At 26.1% G+C, this 27,767-nt stretch overlaps 2 protein-coding genes across 3 annotated transcripts in view; both read left to right on the top strand.

Moving 5' to 3' along the window:
- The window catches only part of LOC136074459 (uncharacterized), a 16,650-nt gene extending 12,095 nt beyond the window's left edge, over window positions 1-4,555 (top strand). The window contains exon 7 of the mRNA XM_065786778.1: window positions 3,491-4,555. Within this exon, the coding sequence (XP_065642850.1) occupies window positions 3,491-4,555 (1,065 nt within the window). The remainder of the gene's footprint in view (window positions 1-3,490) is intronic.
- Window positions 4,556-5,227: 672 nt separating this feature from the next.
- Window positions 5,228-27,064, top strand: LOC100215523 (spliceosome-associated protein CWC15 homolog). Of its 2 annotated transcripts, none has more exons than XM_065788361.1 (7): window positions 5,228-5,411; window positions 20,029-20,241; window positions 22,887-22,965; window positions 23,300-23,412; window positions 23,859-23,913; window positions 26,660-26,733; window positions 26,826-27,064. In XM_065788361.1, exons 1-6 carry the CDS (start codon window positions 5,281-5,283, stop codon window positions 26,729-26,731), a joined length of 663 nt encoding a protein of 220 aa, XP_065644433.1. In that variant the 5' UTR covers window positions 5,228-5,280; the 3' UTR covers window positions 26,732-26,733; window positions 26,826-27,064. The 2 variants fall into 2 exon arrangements, with proteins under 2 accessions (XP_065644433.1, XP_065644434.1); XM_065788362.1 differs by having other exon boundaries at window positions 26,810-26,974.
- The last annotated feature ends 703 nt before the right edge of the window (window positions 27,065-27,767 follow it).

Genomic DNA, 27,767 nt, shown 5'->3' with positions numbered 1-27,767 from the left:
AACATTTTTTTGACTAAATGAGTTTATCAATTTTTTCTTGTGTAACCTTACTCCATGCAGCTTTAGTAACTTTTTATAGCTCATCAACATTTTTGCAGTGTTCTTACTGTTTAAAAATAGTTCAACATGATGTCATAAATTTTTAATCAAAGTGAGATTAGGTGATTGGGCTCGTTGCTTCATTTCTTCAATTTGTTTCATTTCAAGCCATTATTTAATGAGTTTAGATGCGTATTTCAGATTGTTGTCTAATTGAAATGTCTATAGGAGAGGCATTTTATTATAAGCAGGAGGAACCATCTTTTCCTTAAGAATATCACAATAAGCAAAATGTCATAATGCCATTTATTCAATGGTCCACTAGGTCCAACTCCACTAAAATAAGAAAAACAACCCAGTTGTGTATATAGGATACAAACATTTACCTTAATAATAACAATTTAAAGGTCTACGTTCCTTCAAATCATGATCTTTCAAGTTGTGTTATGATTCATTGCTCCCCACAACTCAACCTCAACCCCCACAACTCTTTTCCTATCATTATCCAGTGTTGAGCATTTGCAAAAGCTTTTCTAGTTTTTTGCAAATTTTTTTTGCTTTTTGATTCTTTGGAGAAATAAAAGATTTTTTTGCTGCTCTGAAGCTCAAAATTCTTGAAAGTTGAAATTGCCTGCAATTGTTTTCAGACATTAAAAAATTCAATTTTTGTTTAGTATTATTTCCGTTGTCAAAAAGGAACAATATTTTTTGCATGGTCTTTTGCCTTTATGTCCTGTTTTTGAAGAACTGCTTTTATTAAACCATTTTATTATTCAACATACAATTGACTTTAATTTTAATGAATAATATTTGATCAACATTAATCAAGAATTATGTAACAGTTTTTAAAAATTTGATTTCTTTCTTATAATCTTTGATAATTCAACTTGTTTCCTGTCATTATAAAGGAAAAAAATTTAAAAAGAAGTCTTTGATATTGTTGGTTTTTTACAAAAACAGCACAAAACCCTGATCTCAATTTAATATCATTCCTTATAATACAACACCAACAGCAAAAATTAACCCTTATTTTTTAATATTTGGAAGACAATATTTTTACATTGAAATACCAATACTTACGAAACAACACATTTATTCTTGTATTTATATATATTTATGTTTATTCTTTTATTATATACAAATCTTTTCTTTATTTGTAATATTAACTATTTGATTTAGTTTAAAAGGTTGTTTTTTTGATAAAAAAATAAAATATGCTCTATTCAGTAAATGTAGTTAAAAAAATAGAATTTTTTGTTCAGTTGCTTATGTTTTGAAGGACAACATGGGTAATTTAAAAATTGTTTAAAACCATAATGTTAATGCAATAAAATTTTTTTAATTTAATGCTATTCACCTCCGCAAGCCCAAGGAGGAGGCTGGTTTTTTAATTTTAACTATAAACAACAAAATTATAACAATAAAAAATATAACAGAAAAAAAAAACAAAAAAAAGTTAAATAAGAATAAATAAAATAAAATAAAACAAAAGTTAATAACAGTAATATTAGTAATAATATTAATAACATACTAATAATAATAATAATAATAATAATAATAATAATAATAATAATAATAATAATAATAATAATAATAATAATAATAATAATAATAATAATAATAATAATAATAAAAATAATAATAATAATAATAATAATAATAATAATAATAATAATAATAATAATAATAATAATAATAATAATAATAATAATAATAATAATAATAATAATAATAATAATAATAATAATAATAATAATAATAATAATAGTAGGAGTAATAATAAAAATAGTTATCAAATATAAATATTAAATGTAATTATTATAATCTAAAGTTATAAGTACTGTTAAAGAATAAAAATAAAATCATAAAAAATCAATATAAATATAAAAATAATAAATATTGGAGATAAAAATGCTAAATTAATGTAAATAATGGTTGACTATGTTGTGACATTTAAGCACTTAACGCATAGCATAAAACAAACTACTAATATGTTGAAGAAGTAACTTAAGACAGTTACAGTACAGAGAAAAATTATAAAGAAATACACTTAAAAATATCTGTTGAGTAATAAGTAATCTTCAAGAGGATTTTTTTCTCCAGACCTTTTTATTGCAGGAATATACTGGTTCCATTGGGATAAACATTAGTGTTTTCTGGAATACTTATGATTATTATGTTTGTATTATAAGTATTACGACATATTTTATTATGTTAAAAAAAAAGATTATTTATATATATATATATACATATACATATACATATACATATACTTATACTTATACTTATACTTATATATATATATATATATATATATATATATATATATATATATATATATATATATATATATATATATATATATATATATATATATATATATACCTAGTAGTACCAATTGAAGTGCGAAATTTTAATTCAGTAATAAAATTTAAGAGAACATGTTTTTAATGCAAGAACAAATGTAATATATACATATTATATGCATGTTATGTTTTAGTTAAAATGCTAAAGTACACATTAATAAAGAGAGTCCTCGAAATAACCCCCTTTTGCCCGTATGCACGTCTCCAGTCTTGGACGCCATTCCTCGATTGATTTACGCACGGTATCCATGGATAAAGCATCCCATTCTCTGAGAAGTGATCGCTTGAGGGCATCAACGGAAGTGTGAAGTTTGCAGCACACCTTTGCCTCCAGTTTAGACCAGATTGCATAATCCAATGGATTAAGATCTGGTGATGCTGACGGCCAGGCATCCGTAGAGATAAAATCGGGTACATTGGCTGTCAACCACCTCTGTGTTGTCTTCGCTTTGTGCGAAGGGGCACTGTCTTGTTGGAATGACCATTGTTCCCCATTGAACAACGAGTCATTTAAAGGTTTTACCACCTCTAAAATGTCCTCCTGATAATTTTTTCTTTTGTTTTTACTCCCAACTCACAAAAATGCAATGGGGTTTTGCCCATTGCACTAACCCCCGCCCAAACCATAACTTGTTCAGGATGGTGGTGTCTGGTGACATATCCAACATGGTGAGGTAATTCTGCACGACTTTCGCGTAGACGCGATCATCTTGTCGATTAAATTTGGCCTCTATGGTGAAATATTTTTTGAAAATCTGATACGGTTTTCTCTTCCCGTCTAATAATGCTATAACTGCACACCCTTTTCCTCCCATACTATCCATTATGAAAAAATCTACAAATAAACACACAAATAAATTAATAAATTCCAGGAATCTATTCAAACAATACAAATAAATGCGGGAACTATATAAAAAGCACATGCCTGTTAACATGACAAGTTTAAACAAACTTCGCACTTCAATTGGTACTACAGGGTATATATATAAATAAATAAATAAATAAATAAATAAAAGAAACATTTATTATCATTATAAAGTTGAATTTAATAAAATAATTTTATATTGTTTAATTTTTAATTTTAGAGTTTATCACTCAATTCAAATCAGTCTTCTGCCTATATTTTGAAACCTTATATTTTAAACACATCCACAAAAAATAAAAAAGACAAAAGACCATTTAGTTTAAAGAAAAAAAGTTTTTCAATTGAACCTGTTCTTCATGAAAGTTTTGAACCCATAAAAGATTTATCATGTATATCAATAACAATAGAAGACAAAATAGTTGAAACTGATGAATGTGAGTTGGCTAATGAGTTTTTAAATAATGCTGACAAAAATGTGGACGATGACAATTTTATTTTAGTTGAAAATTCTCAAAAATTGAAAATGCTCTATTGCAATTTTTTGGGCACATTAAGTGGGCACAACACCCAAAATCAGGTTATCTGGTCATCAAAATCAGACGCAATTTCTAATGGCAAAAGTTTTATTGATGTTAAGAAAAGCAAATTGAGTGTGCCTTTATTGCCTTCCAAAACAATCAAGATAAAAAATGATGTATCTTTTAAGGAAACAAATGTTTTGCAATATGATAAACAAAAAGCTCAACAATACATCATTAACCTCGATAAAACATCATCTAATCAGTTATTAACAAAATCTTATCAAAACAAAAACAATATAGATGATGATTTTTTTGTAGTAGATTATAATGATATACCACATCGTAACTCAGAGTTGGAAAACTCGTTAGAGATAACTCCTGGTAGAGTACTTGTTGAGGATGAAAACGGTGAATTAAAAAGTTTTGAACTTAGTATTGAGAAGAGTGTTGATTCAATAGCTAGCAATATATTTGAAAACTATGTTGTTATATCAGTTAAAGATGACAAAAACAGTGATCAAACTTATGACAACTTTGAATCATCAACTAACAGCAGCTATGACTCATCATATAACCTACAACTATTCTCACCCAACACTTCTTCTAAACTACTGACAAATTCTGGGCATAATGAACTCAATAACAACTTATCAAAAATGAAAGATAATAAATTGATGGGAGAGCTACCACTTATAAAATCAGGCGAGAAATCATTTTCATTTAGGCAAATGCTTCAAACTGTTAAAAATATGATGGGGAGCTGATAAATTATGTCGTATATTGACTCAATACGACGTTTATATATACTCATTATTATTGAGTATATATACTGTATCAGTGACGAATCCAGGGGGAGGGATGAGGTATGGATTCCCCCTATCTCCCTACCAGAATCTGAAAGTCCTAAAAATATTACAAAAATTGAGGACCTTTTTTTTTTTTAAGGAAACCCAAATACTGTACAAAATGCAAAAATATTTCAACATTTCTTTGTCCTCCCTCCCCCTCTCCTTACCCACCAAAAATTTATACTGAACCTTATATACCGACATTCTTGATAAAGTAATAGATTAGTTTTTATTGATTTATAATTTGCCGGGAGAATTCGGACTCTAAGTAACAAATAAGAGTTCTCGAATTAGTTTTTAAAACATTTATTATGTTAAATTGTTTAATGACATTTCTTGTAGTACTTGATAATTTATTTATTTAATGCATAAAACATAAAATACAGCTAAGAATTATGTTAAATGAATTTTATCCAAAATATTTTTTATTAATTCTAACTGAAGTTTGTTTACATGATCGTAAAATTTGCTTATATTGTTATTAAATTTTTATAGATATGAATTAAATTTTTATAGATATGAATTAAATTTTTATAGATATGAAATAAAATTTTATAGATATGAATTATTTTTCATAGATATATATTTTTTTAATTTCACATATTGTTTTATATTCATTAATACATAAGCTATAACAAATTATGACAACAGCAGCACGACCAACTTTTGATCCTGCCAGGGGTGGGACTCAAAAATCTGAAGGAAATTTGTCAGTTTTGTCAAAGCAGTATTCAAGTAGAGATCTTCCGTCACATACAAAGCTTAAAACAAGGTTATATCTAAAATATATATATTATTTAGTATTTTAACTGTATCATGTAGATTCGGCAATTTAATGTTTTAAAGTAATGCATTCCAAAAAACTTTAAATTTTGGAAATTTTATTTAGTACTTTTATCATTCAATTTGGTAATAATTTAATTATATTAGCTCAAAGTCTTATTTATTGTATTTATTATCATTATATATTATTATTATTATTATTATTATTATTATTATTATTATATTGTATTTATAATATTATTTTTTCAAATTTTGAGTTACTAAAAATTCCATATTTTTTTTACAAAAAGTTATGGGGTTTTTAGTAGCAAGTTTTTGATATATATAGATTTGTTAAAGAAATTGTGGTCAAATTAAAGTTTTTCTTCAACTAAATTGTTATAAATTTGTTAATCTTTAACCAAATGGCTATATCTTGGTATCAAAAGATAGGTGTAACAGTGGGCTATAAATTTATAATAGCCTCAAGCGACTTTATGTATCCAGGGGGCTAGAGAGAGTGCTAAATTATTACCTTTATTCTTAAAAATGCATATTTTTTCCATAAAAAAGTTTCTTTGTAATTTTTACCATATTTTACCAAATTGCAAGATGCATCCAAGTAATCATTTTTTAGAGTAAAGGGTGTTTCAGCCCTCTCAAACCTAAAAACATTTTTTAAATAAAAATATCATGACATACAAATTTTAGTTAATTAATGTCTTGCTTCTAGTAAGTGATTAAAATTTTAAATCCCATTAATGAATATAAGCAATAATCTTTGTCGACGAGAATATAGACATAACGAGAATATAAGTCAGAGCAGTCTATCAAAGAATTGCAAGTCACACCACTTGCAATACTTATTTTGCAAGTCACACCACTTGCATTGCTTATTCAAATAGAAAGTCAAACCACTTGTTGTATCTAAACTTTTTTTATAAAAACTATATAATATTTAAATAACATATGTAATATTATGATAACTTATCACATATTCAAACAATTAAAACTCATTATCACAAATTCAGATTGTAAAAACATCAAATCTCTTACTATGGTATCAGCAGCAAGCTAAAACTTTTTCATTTGATTGTCATAGCTTCTTAATCAGTTTTATTTTGGTCCAGGGTACGGAGAGCGATATTATATAAAATTTTCATATGTTAATTTTATAAGAAAAATGTGTATATGCCTGTGTGTGTGTGTGTGTGTATATATATATATATATTTATGTATTTATTTATTTATTTATATATATGCATGTAAAAAATCTATTTTAACAGCGGCCTATTTGAGAACTTATTAAATTTTGATTTGTGCAAAAATAAGTTTATAAACATTTTTTAAAGTTATAACATGTAACCTTACAAGTGGTAGCAGGAGTAGACACAACAAAATATTAAAAAAAAAAGTCAAATCCTAGACAACTTATCATTAAATCAAAAAACACTAAAATTTACCAACTTACCAGTGCTAGCAGGAGGCCCAACTAAAGATTACGAAGAAAAAAAAAATGTTACCAATATTTAAATTTATATACTTGATCATTAAATCAAAATATTAAAATTTACATTCTTACAATAACTAGATGTAACTAGATTAAGGTTACAAGATAAATTGTAATTTTAATAATTTCCAAATTTATATAACAATTTATCCAATCTTAAAATTATAATTAACATTATTTACCATTGCAAGATGTTGCAAGAAGTTCACTGAAAATAACTAAATAAAAAAGGAAGAAAATATGTTTTTATCTTAATAATCTTAAAAGATTTGATCTTAATAACTTATTTAAAGTTACAAAAAAAAAACAACCAAATATCTAAATTAAAATCATCAATGTTTATTTTATTGAGTTGCATGAAATCATCTAAAAAAGATATTCAAAAAGTTTATTCAAAAAATTACAAGTAAAGCTGAAATATTGTAACTGTTATATAAAGCATTTACATACCATGCAGCTTAAATGTTTTTAAGATTGTCAAAAAGTAAAAAAAAATAACACCATTGATATTGATAACACTATGCTAAACTGATTTTCATCAAATTATCAAGTGGGATAAAAACAATAAAATAATAAGAGAAATAAAACTAACAACCTTGTTTGCAACAATATAAAATTATTAAAAACACTATTGTCAGTAAGAAACAGAAATAAAAAGTACTTAATGTAAATACTGAAGTAGAAAACTGTAAAGAAATGTGAGAGAAAAAGATGTTGTAAAACAATTGCAAATAGCTATACTATAATCTATATTTAAATAATCAGTCTTTATTTTAAAAATGTAACTGAATACTGAAATACTTAAAAAAAACTGAATATAAGAATACTGACTTATTTATAGATCACTAAATAAAAATCAATATACTAACTAAAAGGGCTTGATAAGTTTAGCTAACTAGCTGATATTACCTTTCTTCTTACGTGAAACCTTTTTACTCATTTTATTTGACTAAATATAATCAAATTGTTATATTTATCAAGATACATCAAATATATTTCCATCCTCCCTGTCTCCCAAATTTAAGGCGGAAAAATGAAATTTAGGTACTAAGAGTGCTGCAAAAAATAAATTAGTAGAATTTGGCATTTCCATTGAAAATGTGTAAACTTAAAAAAAAGAATAGGTTAGAAAAAAAAAGGAGCATATCTTCAGCATGTACTAAGGGCAAGAAGCAGTTCAGCTAAGTTTTGAATGTCAATAAATCCACATAAAAAATTCGTAATTGTAAACAAAAGACTCATAGTATTAAAGTTTAATTCTATTTTTTAAAAATCTATGTAAATATATAATTCTGAAAAGAAATATAAGAAAACATAATTCTTCCTTACTAACTAAATGTAGACTTTAAGAAACGTGGCATAGAATTTTAGCACAAAATTCTGTTCCATAAAAGAGCAATTTCGGCATACCTATTTATTGTGATTTAAATAACGTTATCAATAATTTTTATGTAAGCTAGTTTGTTGTTGATAATTAAACAACAGCCTTAAAATTCATTACTCAATTTAGCCTAAAGCTTTAGATTAGTAATTAAGAATGAGAGAAACTCTCAGACAGGTAAAAGAAATAACTGTATATAAAGAGAAGTAGCTTTAATACAGACCTTTTGTAACAAAAGATTGTCTTATTATAAAAGGTGATCTTTTGTTATAAAAGGTCTAGATTATAGCAGCTCCTCTTTACCAACAGACATTTCTTTTATCTGTCTGAAAGCTTCTCCAAACTGAATACGAATCAGATCTATTTGCCAAATACTGAGTAGCATTGAAAAATAAACTTTAGCCTTCTCTGCCCTGTTATTGATGAGATTATCAAAAGATAAAGATTTCTGATGAGTCTTTATTAATAAAACATTGTAAAATTAAAAAAATTGTTAAGTGATTTTCTACTAATTTAATTTGTTATTGCTCTGTTCTGTAAAGAACATTAAGCAGTCTTTTTTGTAGAATATGTTTGTTTATATATGTGTATGTATGTATATGTAAGTATGTATGGAATGATGGATGGATGTATGTATGTATGAATGTATGTATGTATGTATGTATGTATGTATGTATGTATGTATGTATGTATGTATGTATGTATGTATGTATGTATGTATGTATGTATGTATGTATGTATGTATGTATGTATGTATGTATGTATGTATGTATATATGAATGCATGAATGCATGCATGTATGTATGTATATATGTATGAATGTATGCATGAATGTATGTATGCATGTATGTATGTAATACATTTAATTTATTATTGCTCTGTTCTGTAAAGAACATTAAGCAGTCTTTTTTGTAGATGTTTATGTTATGTTTGTTATTATGTATGTATGTATGTATGTATGTATGTATGTATGTATGTATGTATGTATGTATGTATGTATGTATGTATATATGTATGTATGTATGTATGCAGGCCTTGTTTTAAATAAGAAATGCTTAACACATTGGCCTAATGTGAATTTGATGTCATAAAATTCTCTTTATTTTTTTATTTTTTAAAGACATTAACTTTTTTAAATTACTGCAATAATATTAATTACCACAAAATATTATTAAACTCGTTTTTTACTATTACTATTTTTTTTTTTTTATATATTAAATAGTTAAGTATAATATTACATTTAAATTTTTTTTTGATATAAGCAAATTTTATTCTCAACAATTTTATAAAGGAATTAAAATAAGTTAAATTTTTTTAAATGATTATCTTTAAAAAATTTGTAACTAAAAATGGTTTTTTATTTTAAAAAAATTAGAGGGTAACAAATGAAAAAATTACATTAATTTATCTACTTTATTTATTAAAAGTTTATTATATTATTAGCGATTTTGTTGTGAAAGCAAAGATTTTTTTCCAAACACCATTTATTAAAATTATATTGTTGTATATATCATTTATTAAAAAATAATTGCTGCGCTCAACTTGCATTATAAAAAAAAATTTAACTTTAGTTTTGATTTAATTTTTGATACAGGGCAATTCTCATGTTATGTGTGCGACTCTGGTACAAGTATTCTCCAATATAAGGGGCCATAAAAAATAGTTTACTACAGATATGCAAGATATATATTGCTATTCTTATAGTAGAAGATGTGCCTGATATTAAATAATAAACTTTTAATTTGATTTTTAAACTTTGATTAAAATTTTCTGCTAATTGGCTATGATAAGTTTAATGACTTTTTTTTACGCTTTAGACAACATGTTCATGTTTATAAAAAATACATTTGTTTTTCATAATTTCACCAACTTCATAAAAATAAATGATAAACTTTAATGTTACGTGTGTGACACTGTAAGAACTTTTAGTAATTTAATAAATATAAAGCAATTTTTTTAATATTTACTATATTAACATAGCTGAAATAAAGATTGAACTGAGTGGCAATTTTGTTTTATAGTTTTTTATTAAAGTTTCAACTTTTTAAGTTTTATTTTATCAGGGTACATAGTTTCATTGTTCTGCATAAGACACCGATCATTAATAGCCATTTCTGGAGATTGAGTAATTATGTCATTTATTTAGTTTATTTTAAAATCAGATGACTTTGAGTCACTTGTTTTGAAAAATGACTAGTATTCATTGAAAGCATTGACATGATGAATTTTTAGTATTCCCAGTATTTTTTTGACTTCTAACCAAGTTTTTTTGTTGTCTATTTTTTTTCATTTATTCTTTTTTTTTTTTCATTTGAATTTTCATGCTATGTTTTTCTATACAATATTTTTATCTGAAGATATTGTTAGCTTAGCATAGGAACAGCCACAAATAGTCATTAAGACTAATCCAAAGTAGCGTCCGTTATTGACCAACATTTTTGCGTACAGAAGTACTACTCAAGCTCTGAGTTGGCGGTGGCAGGATTTGAACCCGTATCGTACAACAGTCCGGGTTTTAACTTCCCGTTTGATGCTCTAACCAACTGAGCTATCCAGCCACGTATTTTACTAATGGTTTCATCTTTGCAAATATTAGAGAATATTAGTAGCTGTCGTTAATGGTTTAAGAACAATGAAAAAATCCATAGACATTTGTACGCACATTTTCTCAATTTCGCTCATGCATTTCATTTGAACAAGAGACTTAGCTCTTTCTCCAACACCATCTACAACCCCCTTTCCATGGGTTGTTACAAAATATTTCCACTCAAATTTTTTTATAATGCAAAGATAATTGGTTGAGTTATTTCATCTTAAACTTATTTTTAAATTCTGATTTAAAAAAAATGATGGGCCATCTTTAAAAATAGTTTCAGTATCATTATTACAGTTTTCAGACATTAGGATCTCATATAATTACCCAATAAAGCAATAAACACTATATTTGCTTTTGTCTCTGGTGTCTGAACAGATAAGATATGTTTTGCAATTATTATTGCTAAATATCGCACCAGTAAAAAATTTGAAAAGTGTTTCTACTCCACTGTTCACTTTGTACTTCATTTTGATATTTGGAAACATATGCCATTGCAAAATCCACCTGAAGAACTCTTTTCCCTGCAATTCTCTTGTCTTTTTCAAGTTCAGCTGCTTGAACTCTTTTTATGTAACCATGTTCCTGAAATTTAGATAAAGTAGATAGTAATTCCTTTATTACTTCTCCTTTGCACCCATTTTTTGATTGTAATTAAAAGTTGTCTAACCACCATGAACTATTATAGCTGATACATAATGCTAAAGCATGTATCAGCTATAATAGTTCATGATAAAACTGAAAATTCTCATGCATAACTAATAGTAAGTAATAAATGAAAATTCTCATGCATAACTAATAGTAAGTAATAACTGAAAATTCTCATGCAGTTTGCATTTATACTGGTCTGCAGGTGTTTTTTGTAAAAGAAGTATATTTTTAGGCCTTAGTTTACAAAACGTAGAGAAAGGCATTATCTCTCCATAGGTTGATTGAAAAATAGAGCAAGCTTCTCTCAAAAACATTGTCAAAAAATATTTTCTCAGCTTTTTTTCCTTTCTATTTTCCCACCCTGTTATTTCATCTTTTAGACCGGGCATTATGAAGGCAATGTCTGCTCTGTAATAAAAATGAATTACTAACTTATTCTTTTCGTTAATATCACTTGAAAACTTTTTTTTTTTTTTCAATTATATTGTTTAAAATAAACCCGACATTATTAGCTAAACTTTGCACAACAACTTTATGTTTAGTTTGAGATTTTGGCAGTGCTCTTATTGATTTTGATAAAGCTTTTCCAAATGTGTGACTACATTGGTAAGGACTGCAATTATTTAAACTTGAAGATATTGATTCATTTAATTGGTCTTTAATTTTTTGTCTACTAATTTGTTTTCGTATTCAATTTTCTTCTTTATATTAATCCTTTTCTGTACTGTTCATTTTTGCTGCTTTAATTTTTCTTAGATTCTCAATCCTTTTATTTTTTATAATAAAAGGAGAATCTAAGAAAAATTATTTTCAGCTTTTTGTTTTTCTTTAAAAATTTTCAATTTCTCAGCTCCAGACATTTTCATTATATATTAACCTAAACTTAAAACAGCAAACTATTAAATTTACAAAGAACTTAAAATCATTTATTTATAAAATTATTTAATTTTTTTTTTTTTGTTTTTTTGTTATTCACCTCCTCAAGGCCGATAAAGCCACTACAGATGAGGAGGCTACTTAATAGTGGTTATAACCCTCTCTCAACTCTATAACTTCGAAACACGAACCTTGACAAACAAGGCCGCTGCGCGGAGAAAAAAGTTGAGCGCGGTACTACCAGGGGCGTGATGGGGATCAAACTCGGAACCTCTCGTTTATGAAGCGAGCGCTTTACCACTACACCACTACCGCATATTGGATCTTTACAAGCAAATTCAAACTGAAAATAACTTTCAAAATACTAGGTAGTCGTTTTCTTGTTGAATTTAATAAAGAAAATTTAGAATAATTTTAAGAATTATTTATTATTAAAAAAAATATAAACATTCCCTCATAGTAATAATAAAAAAGAAATTAAACAATATTTAACTCGTTTTGCAGTACTTAATATTATTGTAGTAATTTAAAAAAGTTGATGTCTTTGAAATGAAGTTGATGTCTGTAAGAGAATTTTATGACCTCAAATTCACATTAGGCTATTGCGTTAAGCATTTTTATTCAAAACAATGTATGTATGCGGTAGTGGTGTAGTGGTAAAGCGCTCGCTTCATAAAAAAAACAATGTAGGTATGCGGTAGTGGTGTAAAAAATATTTTCTCAGAATAATAAATAATTTCATAATAAATATCTTAATAATTTAATAAATATATCTTAATAATTTAATTAATAATCTTAATAATATATCTTATAAATAAAATATCTTAATAATTTAATTAATATATTTAAATAATCTTAATTTCATAATAAATATCTTAATAAATTTCATAATAAATATTTCATAATAAAAATTTAATATTCTTATCTATTAAATGTCACACATATAACATTAACTATAAAATTATGTTACATGTGTGACCAAACTTTGTTTTAATTTTTTTTAGGTATATTACTACAATATAATTAATTTTTATTTTTTATTTTGTTTCTTCAATACTTTTTGTTTATAACTAAAAATATTTTAAAAGAATACATTTTATTTGTTCACAAATAAAACTTCTCATTGTTTTTTGTTACGTGTGTGACATCACAAAAAGGGTATTTACTAAACTGCAAGCCTTGTTTTAAAGCGTTACACGTAGAGCGATTTACATATGCCTTAAGCGATTTTATGTAAGCAGTAAGCGATATTGGTTAAGCAACTTTTTATCATTTTTTAACTTTTAAATTATTCTATAAGCAGTAAGATAAAAGAAGTAATTAATTTTTAGAAAAACCATATTTACTTTTGAATGGTGATTATCTAAAAATATTTGTTACCAAAGTTTAAATGACAGTTATGTTAGATATAAGCACTATTTACTAATGAAAAAAACTCAAATAAAATTAAAAATTAATTTTTATTGTGTTTTTATTTAATTTTAATGATTGATTTTTTTGCTTGGAAAACACTAATACTCTAAGTTTGAAGCAAAGATCATAATAAATAATTTAATTCTGATAAAAAATATATGATTTAATTTAAAACTAATTTAATAAAAATATACAATTTTATTCTGACAAAAAAAAAATATAATTTAATTTAGATTTAAAAAATATATAATTTAATTTTGATTTAAAAAATTAATTTAAGTTTATTAAAATTAAAGTTAATGCTTGGGTGTGTGACTTAACTGTCAAATTTATTTAAAAATATTACTAAATATTGTTCAATATTTAAATTTTATTTATTCTTAAGAAAAATTGTTATTTCGGTTTTCATTCTAAACAATTTTTTTTTTCACTTAAAATTAAATTTTAAATAAACAGCTGCATCAAAAATTTGCACAAAACATAAGTTCACCTTTTCTTTTTTTTAATAACGCAAGTTAAATTGCAGCGATTAATTTTTAATAAATAATATATACAGCAATATAGTTTTAATAAACGATGTTTGGAAAAATAATCTTTGCTTTCACAACAAAATCGTTAATAAAATGATAAAATTTTAAATTAAATAAATTAACATTTTTTTTTAATTGTTACTTGCTAATTTTTTTTAAATAAAAAATTATTTGTAGTTGCAAAGCTGCAATTAGAAATTTAAGAAATAATCATTTAAAAATTCAAGAATTTAACATATTTTAATACATTTACGCGTATGACGAGAGAGGAAAGAAATTTGTTAATACCAAACATTTTTTAAAATGTGATATTAAATTTAATTATTTATTATTAAAAAAAATATAAACATTCCCTCATAGTAATAATAAAAAAGAAATTAAACAATATTTAACTCGTTTTGCAGTACTTAATATTATTGTAGTAATTTAGAAAAGTTGACGTCTGTAAGAGAATTTTATGACCTCAAATTCACATTAGGCTATTGCGTTAAGCATTTTTATTCAAAACAAACCCTGATGTATGTATATTATGTTGGTTTTGAAAAATAAAACCATTTAAATACGATTATTCCCATTTGGTATCTTGTTCCAATACATATAGAAATATTTCTGGGCAAGTATGAGCAGTATTTAAAATTTTTTCATTTATCAATCTCAATTACATAATTTCAGGTGTGGTTGTTCAGGGTTATGATGTTTGAAAATCTTATGTACAGTTCTTTGTGCAAACTGCAAATGTGTTTGCTATTTAGTAGACATTTTTTAATATAAAAGTTATTTTTCTAACATTGCTTTAATCCAGACCTTTTATAACATTTTAGAATAAAGTTGAGAAATATGGCTGAATGTACAATAAAAATTAGAAGTAAAACATTAATTTGGTAAATATCGTACCAGTTGATTTGGCACTTACTTCAAAAGAAATTAAGGCATGAATTTATACTAAAATTAGGCACAGAAAGAAATTAAACATAGAAAGAAAAAAAGATCAATATTTAGAACCCATGAATGAGATATTTATTTCTTAAAACATCAAGTAGTAACAAAAAAGATGTATAGTTTTGCAGTTGAAGTAAAAATTGAAAAAACTATTTTAAAAAAATGATCAAGATTGACAATAAATATTGTGACACCAAGTGTGAGCATTGGACAGGACAAAGTTAAGTAACCGGAAAGTAACTTATGCTAAAGCTGCTGCAGCTTAAAGTCTAAATCGCAGTTTAGTTCTTAAATCTGCAGCTTAAAGTCTAAGTCGCAGTTAAAATCAGCTGCTCTTTAATCCACAGAGTGAGAACTAAATTGGGAAGAAACTGCCAATAAATTAAAAGAAATATTTAAAGAAACATCTTTATCTATGGTGGTAAACTACTTTCTGATCTGACTGGTAAAGAATTATTTGGTTGTCTACTTTGGTTAGCCAACTTCTTGGAGTTCCCATTCTGGTTGCACTGGAGAAGTACAAGCAGGTCCGCAAGTGCTATATTGCTGGAAGAATGTACCATGTAGTTGCCATGTGCCTCTGCCATGAATGTCATTTGTTTATTGAACCTAGTTTATACAAGATGTTGTGTTGGTTTCGGAGAGGATACAGTGCACAACAAGCGTAGTTATTTTTCTTCATTATTGTTTGTTTAAAGGTGGTATTGTTGGTTCTATATTTATGAACTGTCAAAAGCATATGACTTAATTCATCACGACTTGCTTTTAGCCAAATTAAAAGCTTATGGTATTTTACTAATCTGCTTGTGAATGAAGGGTGAGATTAGGATCTTTGTTTTTGGAATGGTTAGGTGTTTAATTTGTTGTAGTTTAAGGTTCAGTATTGATTAATTTTCTTTAATGTTTTTATAAATGATTTTTTCTTATTTGTTAAAGACTAGGTATTTTAATATAAAAAAATATATCCAACTCCAATATATGCAAATCTGAAAATAACACTCTCTATGTGTATGACAACAACATAGAGAAGGTTGTTTCTTGTCTTCTACTAGAAATAGAAAATACTCTTTCATGGTTAGCTATAAACAAAATGGTTACAAATCCTGATAAATTTCAATTTCTGCAAGTTGACTAAAAAAGCTGTGATGGTCTAGTTGTAAATGTTGATATGTCTTTACTTTCTCTAACATTAAACTTCTTAAGGTTACAATTAATAAGGATTTAAATTATGATGATCATGTTAAAAATGTCGGTGTGGGATAGCAAATAGTAAATGCTTTGCTCTCTTGAGTATAAGAAACCTTTTATCAAAAAAACAGGCTACCCTCATATTCAATGCTTTTATATTGTCTAATTTATCCCTTTGATTTGAATAAAATCTCAAAATCTAATAGCAATCTTATATTTAAAATTTATTTTCATTGTTCAGAAAAGATCTGATCTCTCATTGGATGGTAAGTTAAAATAAAAGAATAATACCCGAGGTATTAGCGGTTTTTGTTAACTGAAGTTTTTAAATCTATTAATGGCGTAAAAGCGTAAATATATAAGAAATAATTTATGTAGAGCCAGCTCATTGTTGAACTTTCTAGATATCAAAACAATGTCGACACATAGTCTAAAGGTGTTCAAAAAATGAATTTTAAAATGGTATGGGAAATCTTGTTTTTGTAAAATTTGTCAAAAATTGTTTGTTCTACTTAATGTATTAGGACTTCTAATTTATAATTTTATGTGTATATATAATTGTTAATTCTTTTATAAATTTTTAATTTATGATACCTATGTTTGTGTGTACTGTCTTATATAGTTTAATGTGTTGATTTTAATTATTTAATTGTTTTTTAAAAAACTTTTGTAAATGATCAATGTAAAATAGTTTTATTTTTTTTTTATTTTTTAAAAAAAAATTCAACCAAGAACGCCAAGGTAGGGATATTTTAGGCATGAGTTTTTCTCCAAGTCTTTGATTAAAAAAGCATGTCCTAAAAGCAAGCACAGTAAAAGTTGCACTATTTAATACACAACAATGATGTCATACCAGAGGCGTGGTGGCCCCAGAGGCTAAGCGGGATTCCCGCATGGGCTTTTCACTTTTTCATCTAAATATGGGCCTTTTGGAAAATTTTAATTGTTTCTACATTTTAAAGAAATTCTACAATCATTTAAAATATTTATGTAAGCACAAATTAAATTTTATTAATCACTTGATTTAAAGTCTTCGACTTTGAGCGCAATTATATTAGTATTTTGCATAATAATAACATTGCTCTGAAAACAAAGTAGATGTTTTGAGACTTTTGATATTTTTTTTCATGAGAAAATAATGAACCCATAAACGGTTTTTAACGATCGTAATGTTGACAAAATAAATTTAAGGAAGTCCGCAGACCCAACAATAATAATAGGTATTATTATTGTTTGACTTAATTTAAAATTAATTTAAAATTTATCCCCAAAATATTTTTCTTTAATAAATTAAAACGGAATACAATTACTATATAGTAATTGTATTGTGTTTTAATTTATTTAAGAAAAATGTTTTGGTGTTAAATTTTAAACGTTTTATATAAATAAAATTCGAACTCATGTTTTGCATTTTTGTAACGTTTCGAAACAGATATAAACTTCTTCAATAATAAAAAAAGTTTTTTATCTTTATACAGTTTATATTATTGTATGTAAATAAAGAAATCATTCCGTAATATCCTGTCCTTAGACAGATTTAAAAAAGGATGATGAACTGCTAAATGAAACTACATTATAAAAACTTTTATGTTTAAACTATGTCAATAACGACACCATTTTAAGAGCGGCATTTTTACTGTTGTGAGTTTATGCAAAAATGTTAAAAAAAAGTTAAAACACCGAATTAAACAAAAGCATAAACTAAAATGAATTTTCTCATAAAATAAAAAGAATTTCTTATTTTTCAAGATTTTCAATATTTATTTTAGAAAAAAATTTTTGCATAATTTAAAAATTTTTTTATTATTGTACAATAAAATATATATCATTATATAGTAATAGGAAAATTAAAATTTTTGATTTTTAAATTTGTGTTAGGCTATGTTCTTCAAACAATAAAAAACTAATTGTATTGCCTAGCGGTAAAGTTGTGTTTTAAGAAAATCATAACAAAAACGTGGTCTCTGCATTGTGTTGTTACCATTTTTATTTTGAAGTATTACAAACAATAATATTAATTTTATATATATATATATATATATATATATATATATATATATATATATATATATATACATTTTTTTTTCTTTTTCGTATGGGCCTTTACATCAAGCATATATGGTAAAATCCCGCATATATAGGCCTTTTGATAAAAATCCCACACGGGCTTTTTAGAGTCACCACGCCCCTGTGTCATACTGCATACACTGATATGACAAGTATGTTATACTGCATACACTGATGACAACAACGATGTTATATTGCATATACTGATGACAACAACGTTATACTGCATACACTATAAGTCTTTGAATTTTTTTTATCATAATATTATATAAAGTTCTTTATAGTGTTTCTTTTTACACAAAAGAATTTTTTTGTTACACAAAATCAAGCAAAAAAAAGTGGGTACAAAAACAAATTGGAGAAAATCTCCAAGCCATGGTTGAAGTAAATGAGCTTGAAATGGTTATTTAAAGTGCACATGGTGAGCTATACATGTTGCTTGTCTGGGTAGCTTTTTGTGTGAGACATTAGCTTTTGCATCACTAGTTTGAATTTTTTATTTGCCAAAAAGGTTTTGAGACAATAAATTTAATTAGCCTAAATAAATACTTAATAATTAACCTAATAAATATAAACTTAATTTGTTTTTAAACAAGTGTTTATATTTTTTTCCAATAATAGGTTACCAAAATTATTTATATAGTTAGTTTTAGACATGAGTTTTTTAGGTCACATTTTTTCTTAGTCAAATATACAAAATAGTCAAAAATACAAAGGAACCCAATATAATTAGGCCCACGTCTTCAAGTCCCAGGCTACCATTATAAATAAAAAATTTGAGTTGAAAATTGATAAGTTCCTGTGACCTAAATCTTTTTGATTTTTTTTTTTTTTACCAAAATTTAATTTAAATATACAATAAAAAAAATTAACTATTTAGTAAAATAAAGAAACATCAACTTTGGCTTGCCTTATAAAATCTGTTGGTTGTTAAAGTATACAATAAAATAACATTTGTTGTTTTATATCATATATAGTTATAAGCAAGTTATGACTCAAAACAAAGTAAATAAAAAAAAATAGCTGCTCTGACTTGTTTTCCTTAACTAGAAAAGTAATGATAGCACTAATTTTTTAAAATATTTTATTATTTATTAGTTAATTATTTATTTATTACTTAATGGTTATTTTAGTTACAATACTTTACAAAAAAAAAATCATCTACATCACACTTGCATTACACTTGCATTACACTTGCATTATGCATATTGCCTTAGATTAGTTTTTTATGTTTACAGGTTAAAGAAAACTATTTTTTTTCCTATATTTGTTTCTGGATACAACTTGTATTTGTTCTAAAAATTATTCTTTTTATATGATAAAAGTCAAAATTTATTTCTTTATTATAATTTGTTGTTGTTGTTTGCTTATCTGCATTAGTTGTTGTTTTAATTTTTTAATCTACAATTATTTAAGATAATTGTAGATTAAAAAATTAAAAAAAAAAAAACTATTGTTAATAAAAATGTTTTTTTAAAGGCAAACTGGTCAAGATACCACTGAAGAACTTCGAAGTCGTGATTTTAAAAGAGATTTAACTGACCGAGAGAGAGCAGCTCGTGAAAGTAAAAAATCACGTCCAGAAAATTTATCATCATCATCATCCTCAAAGCGACCACGCGTTGAGCAAATTTCTACTGCAAATCTTGATGCTGATGACCCATTAGATGATGAAGAAGGGTCAGATGATAGGTATAGTAACATTATAGATAGCATTATAAATGTAGGCATTGCTCAGAATACAGTACTTCATGGGCAGTGAATCTCCTATCTGGTATAGTTTAATATAACTAGAACCCCTCTATAGCTTTTGTATATATTGATAATTAATAAGCATTGCTCTGTGATTTTTTAATTTGTTTCTTATCTTATGCTATACAACTGCATAGTTTGTGCTGTATAACATGTGCTACAGTATCAATCCATTATTCTTCAACATGCAGAAGCAGGGATGCCGAGTCCCAAAAGGACTCCGGCTTTATATCTCTACTTTTTCCAAGTCTGTAGTGTCCAGAAGCTCTAAACATGATTGTTGACTTATGATCTGCTATAAGAAAAAAGTTCATAAGATTTAATGACTTGAAACTTATTGTTTTTAAGCCTGGAGTCCTTGCCGCCTTAAAAACCTATACCTAAGGACTCCGGGTTCAAAAAACGATTGTTCCTCTGACCTAAAAGTCTTCATTTTTTTCCTATTATTAGTCCATAAACTTATTTATATTTTTAGAGCTCCTGGATACCAAAAATTAGGATAAAGTAATCTTTTTCTGACTTTCAAATCCGGAGTCCTTTTTGGGACTCCACATCCCTGTGCAGAAGATTCACATCCAAACAGAAACATGACAAGTTAACCATATTTTATCATCATCTTTAGTAATTTCAACCAGCTAAAAATTAGCCATTAGTTTTTTTTATATCAAAAGAACCGTGCTTTGTGGTTTAGCTTAATTAAAGTTTAGGTTTTTCATTAGGTTAGTTTATTCTATGGAGATGACCAGCATACCAATCTTTATAGAAAGCCTTTGGTATATCAAAAGTAATAACCCTTGTGTCGCCAATACCATCATGCACATTAAAATGTTTCAGGTGCCATTTTCTAGCAGGCAGGAAAGCAAGATTTGAAGAGAGTTTTTAAAAAGAATATGATAGAAATGTTGTCTGGACCGCAAGCTGTAGAAGAGTTAAAGTGGGAAATAACTATAGCAACAGATGTAGGAATGATTTGGATGTCAAATAATGGAATAACCTGTTTCTTGTAAGGATGACAGATTGAATTGAAATGAAAATTCTTTATAATTAGTTCTACCAAGAACTAATTGTAAAGAACTTGATCTTATTGCCTCTCACTTATTATCCCAAAGACAAGAGAGATACAATAAGATCAGATTCATGCATGAGAGATAAAGTGTTAGACTAGCCTTTATTAATGACATTGTTTGATTTTTCTTAACTCTTTAAAAGCTAATTACTGAGATAAAATACAAGATTTAAAAATTCAGAATTCTCCAGAGTGATATTCTTGTTGTAAAGATAAAAAAAAAAAGATTACTATTTTAAATACCATCTTCATAAGAAGGAGCAAACTATTGGAAGAGGCCTTACTTAAAACCAATAAATATGATTAAAAGCTCTCATGCCTTCCTGAATCCAGGAGATTTTAAAGGAGGCACTATTTTAACAGAGAGGTGAAAGGCATCAAGTTGGAAACAATCTTTAAAAAAAATCATGAAATGAATCCCAGTAGGCGTTAAGGTAGTAATAAGAAGTGCAATGATCAAACTGATACTAAAGATGAATCAGATGTTTCAGTAAGATCATAGCATGAACTTACTGAAACTATTGAAGTCTGATAATAATAAATAATAATAAAATAAACTTTTAAGAAACCCCCTGATAATATATAAAAAAAGTTCTACATCTAACTTTTTGCATTTTTAAAAGCTCCTATAAATAAATCAGTCCCCCTGTCCACCCTTAAATGACTATGGTTTCAATACTTTTTAGTGTTCACCTTCCCAAGCCAAAGAGGCCACTGCAGTCGAAGACGCTATTAATTTTTAATTTAAAGATGTTGTTACAACCCTCTCTCAACTCTTGAACTGTGCAACATGAACTTTGATGAACTGCAATGTGGAAAAATAATCTGAGCTGAGCATGAACATTGATGAACAAGGCTGCTGTGTAGAAAAATAGCTGAGCTGAGCTACCATGGAGTTAGTGGGAATCATACTTGGAACTTCTCTCTTACAAGCAAGCGCTTTACCACGACACTATTGCATAATTGAATTTTGGACATAATAGTCTAAACTGATTTTACACACTTTTATTCAATATTCAGTAACTCTGGCTTTCAACACCTAAAAGTATTCATTTCTTTATAAATCAAATTAGATATAGATCTTTTTTTTTTATGAAAAGGATCTGGTTTAAGATTTCAACTAGGACTTTACACAGTTCTGGAGCATGGTCTTCATTTCTTTATTTTTGTTTTTTTATTTTCTATATTAAACTAGTTTTTTTTTTTTTTAATTTAATTTTTAATATTTAAAAATTAATTAATATTTAATTAAAAATAAAAAAGTTTGTTCTTTCTTCCTAACTGTAGCACTAATTAAATTTCAGGTAATTTCTGCAATAAATGCTTTTCAAAATTGTTATAGTAACATGTCATAGTAACATAGTTAACTTAAATAAAACTTAGATTAAATTTAAAAGTTAGATAAAATACTTTTGTGTGTAGGTACATAATTATAAGATTCAATGACATATTGCATAAAAAGGTACTGATATTTGTCAGTGCATTTTTAGTTAGATTTGTGTAAAAAGTTTCATTTTAGTGATGAAGACGATACTGCTGAATTACTTGCTGAGCTGCAGAGAATAAAAAGAGACAGAGCTGAAGAACTAATGAAAAAAGTATTTTAATGTTCTCAAATTTATTTACTTTTTAGTTTAGCAGGTTAAAACAGGAGTTTGTTTTTTGTGTTTAAAATTTTGATTCTCATACAGATATTACCTCAAATGTTCAAGTTGATTTAATCTCATGATAGAGCTCAATGCTAAAAACTTTTATCTTGATTACTTCTTATTCTCTGAAAACAATTTTATCTGTTTTATTCAATACACTCTGTTAACTCTTATTCATATAAAATAGTTATCATATAATAGTTTGTTATTGAAAATGGTGCGTAAGTTGATTTGCATAATCGCTCATGTTGTTCCATTGTCAATGTTAAACCTCCTTTTTTAGGAACAAGAAAAGCGTCAAGAAGAAGAAAGAATTCGTACTGAAAATCTTCTTACAGGAAATCCACTTCTTCAAAATAACCAACAAATGACAGGGGATTTTAATGTAAAGAGGAGGTGAGCTTACAAGATATCATAACTTTATTACATCATCCTGGATATTATTTATTATTGAGTGTGACTTTTTAGTGTGACATATCGTGAGATAAATTTTATTTTGTAGCATGACACGATATTTTTTATGTAGTATGTGTACATTTTTTAATATTATTTTTGTGTACATTTGTTATATAGTTTTTGACATTTGTAATATTTGGCATATGGGTTTATTGACATTCATGTGGTTTTTTAACAAAGCAATTTATTATGTGACATGTAATTTATTTATGCGTAACAATGTTTACTGAAATTGTTGATGAGATATAAAAATATAAATATTTCAAAAAAAATCACAGAGCATTTAAAAAATTAAAATTTATCTTTATTTGACGTTTTCAGATGTTTATATCAGATTTGGTTTTAAAAATTTTTTTTTTTTTTAATCAAAGATTAAACTTATTTAGATGGGATGATGATGTTGTGTTCAAAAATTGTGCAAAAGATGATGACAAGCCTAAGGTTAGAACTCTTGTTTTATCTTTAATTTCCATCAAGTAATGTGGAGGGAAATCCTCCATATTAATATGGAGGATTCCTCTCCATATTAATATAGAGGATATATATTAATATGGGGTAGCGGGAATCACATAATATAAAATAAAATAATAAAGAGCTTTTGCAAAATTTGTATAAAGTTTTAAAAAAAAAAGGAATAAAAGCACAGTGAGATAAATAGATTTAAAATAATTAAGTTTTTAGAGATTTTATATATGGTGTGTACAATATGTTGTCAAGCGATGCATTTCTGGAGAAACAATCCCTCTTCTTGCAGCTTTCTCCCAATGGTTTGGTATAACTATTTTTTTTATACTGGGAATCTAGTGCACTATTAGATTGTTTATTTAGTTGCTAGGGACATCTGAAATGCATAGCAACATTTATTTTGCATAGTTAACAAGCTTGAGCAACTTTCTTAAAATGCCAAAGTTGTAAACTAGACTGATATTAAATGTTAAAGGCTGATTGAAAATTAATTTTTATATTTAAATTACAGCCAATTACTAATTTTTGCTATACAGTTCCAGGGCTCTTAGAAACCAGTTATTATATATTTTTTGAAAGTACTAAATAATCAGCGTAAAAAAAAAGTTAAAACTGTAACCTTAAAAGCAATCTTGAAAACAATTTTTTGTATAATTTTGTCTGTGTGCTATGTATACCTTTTTGTATAGCAACCAGTGATTACAGGTTCTTAACAAAAGAGAAAATTCAATAATTTTTTTTACATCTTATTTACAAAAACTAATTTGCTTAAGTATTCACAAGGGTGTTGGCTATGATACTATTGTAACATGATTGTAAAGTGATTTTTAAAATTGTATGACTTCTGGATCAAATGTTTCCTTTGTGCATGAATTTTTTTTCCACATTTACTGATAAGTGGATTTGAGGAACAAAGAAATCTTTTTAGAATAAAAGCAGAGTTCTCTTCATCAATAAAAGCAATTGGTAAAACCAATGCATATTCTTCTTCCACCTTAGGCGAAAATGCATATAAAATTAGATAGCTTGTTATTAAGAGTTAAACTTATGGCATTTACAACTGCTTCCAAAATATTATGATGTTAGGACTATTTAAGTTTTCTTTCATAGTATATGAATAGTATCAATATATTTCATGTTTTAATTACAGGATCTAAAAGATTGAATTGCGTGCACATATTCACAAAATCTTCCTTATTATATATAAGATATAATAGATATATTTACAGATATTATAAGATATTTATATAAGTTTGTAATACTAATCTCTCCGAAATTCAATTAATTCAAAAAGTTCAATACCAGTCTCTTCAAAATACCAGTAAAGATAGAATAAAACATAGAATGTTATGGATGTTGCCACATAAAATTAGACACTTTATTTAACTTGTAAAAATCATTATTAGAACCCATGCTGACATCTCCTGGCGATAAATTAAAATAAATTTTAATTGATAATATACATATTGGCCAAAATATTTCAAGTGTCTAAGAATTCGACCATCCTTGGCTGCTAAAGTATTAAGTTATATAAATTAAATTTTATTTAGAAGTGGTTTAAAGTGGTCTATTTACTTTTTTTTCTTTTCTTTCAATTTTGATAACATATTTGGATCTTTTTTTAGCGAGTAAAAATATCAACTACATTTCAAATTACTTTTAGGTTCAATAAAAATTTTTCAAAGTTTTAGTGACTTTTCTCGCCATTTTTAAAGCCGTTAAATTCTAGCTCAGAATCATAAATTGCGAGGTTTACCTCGCACTTTATGATTCTGAGCTAGAATTTAACGTGATGATCAACCTCGATAAACCAGTGTGCGAAAATTTCTAATGATAAAGCTAAGGACCTTCAAAGTATGTTCAAGTATATGCCTGCTGTAGACATAACATTTTATAATAGTATTTTAAAATAATTTATTTGAATGTCAAAATATTTATGTTTTATGTTTATGTTAAGGTGTTAAATGGGCTTCTTATTGAAATTGTTGTTTTTAATGAATTAACCAGATGTGCTTACCTTGCTGAATTTAATCTTTGAAATTCATTTCACTGTGAAATGTATTTTGGATAATATGTTCTTGGAGCTTATTTCAACCAAAGTTTTATTTTTTTGTAAAAATCTTGGTACATACTTTAGATAATTAAACTCTATAAATATTTCATTTATAAAGTTTTTTTACTAGTTAAAGTAAGATTTTATTCCAATAAAACAGCGATATGTCGAACAGTTCTTTACCTTGCTACAATATATACAATATATATACAAAATACTAATTTGTATTATATTTTTATATAAAAAATGGAGATGTCAACCTCGGACCTTATGCATCTGTGACATATTTAAAAAAGGAGGCTTGAACTTCCTAGTTAAATGTTCTTCCTCGTTGCTCTGTGATAAGACCGTAAGGACTCCTCGGGACACCTTAAAAATCACATTAAAAAAAAAATGAATTATGAATTTTTTTACATAATTTCTGTTTAAGAGTGTTTTGTTACTTAAAGTTAAAGTTAAATTTTTTCCCATTTTAAATGAATTTTTTTCTGTAAAAATTGCAATTCTTGGAATGCATTTTCTTAATGCAATTCTTTTCATATTCAAAAAAACAATTGCTTTTCTTATTAATTCAAAAAATTAATGATAAAAGCCGGACTCTAAAGGTTCTATTCCTTCAAGTTCTCAAATTCTTGTTTTGTAATTTTAATTTTTTTGTTTTTTACTTAGAACAAGGGTTTTATAAACGATACACTTCGCTCTGAGTTTCACAAGCGTTTTATGGATAAATACGTAAAGTAGAAGTATGATTTTACCCTTTTTAACATTTTTTAAGTTCACTATAAACTTATTTAATATTATTTTATTTTGTTTTACAAGCTTTTTTTGTATGTAGACTATCATGCAATGGGATCGTGTAGTTACGAAAGGAACATAAAAGTTCAAAACTGCGATCATTCTGTGTTAGGTGAGCTACACAGTTAATCTTCATTAAGTTAACTATTGAAGCATGAGATTGTTGAAAAATAAATGTTTAAACATGTAGACATGTCTGTTGTGGACTGTGTTTGGAACTTTTTTGCTTTAATAACTTGTCAACTTTAACTTATTAAAATTTAATACTATTATTGAAAATCTTTTGTAAAAAAAATGTCTTTCAAGTTTGAGGCCTCGTTCGTATTTAGCCAAGAGTATTAGCGGAAGTAAATCTCTGTAATAACATACATACATACATACATACATACATACATACATACATACATACATACATACATACATACATACATACATACATACATACATACATACATACATACATACATACATACATACATACATACATACATACATACATACATACATACATACATACATACATACATACATACATACATACATACATACATACATACATAGATATATATATATATATATATATATATATATATATATATATATATATATATATATATATATATATATATATATATATATATCGCTATAAAAAATAGATTTAGAGAGCGACTTCACGACTGAGAAAAATTTAACTTTCTAAATTTAGAAGTTAAATTTCAAGTTTATTCTGTTTGTAATATTGTTATATTGCTATTGCTTATAATTATGTAGTATGTACTATTGTGCAATACAAGAACTAAACTTGTGGTGTGATATTATTACTCATTTCTACTAAATTTATCTTAATTTTACTCATAATTAAAATTTATTTCATAATTATGATTTTTTTTTTCAGCTTATAGTTGGAGTTTTTTAATTTAGTATTTCCTACTAGCGATAGTACTGTAGAATCTGTTAATCACCGAGTGTTGATTTACAGATT

This window comes from Hydra vulgaris, chromosome 01, assembly GCF_038396675.1.
Source record: "Hydra vulgaris chromosome 01, alternate assembly HydraT2T_AEP".
Lineage (NCBI taxonomy): Eukaryota > Metazoa > Cnidaria > Hydrozoa > Anthoathecata > Hydridae > Hydra > Hydra vulgaris.
The sequence above is the reverse complement of the archived record's forward strand: the minus strand, read 5'-3'. Positions and strand labels throughout refer to the sequence as shown.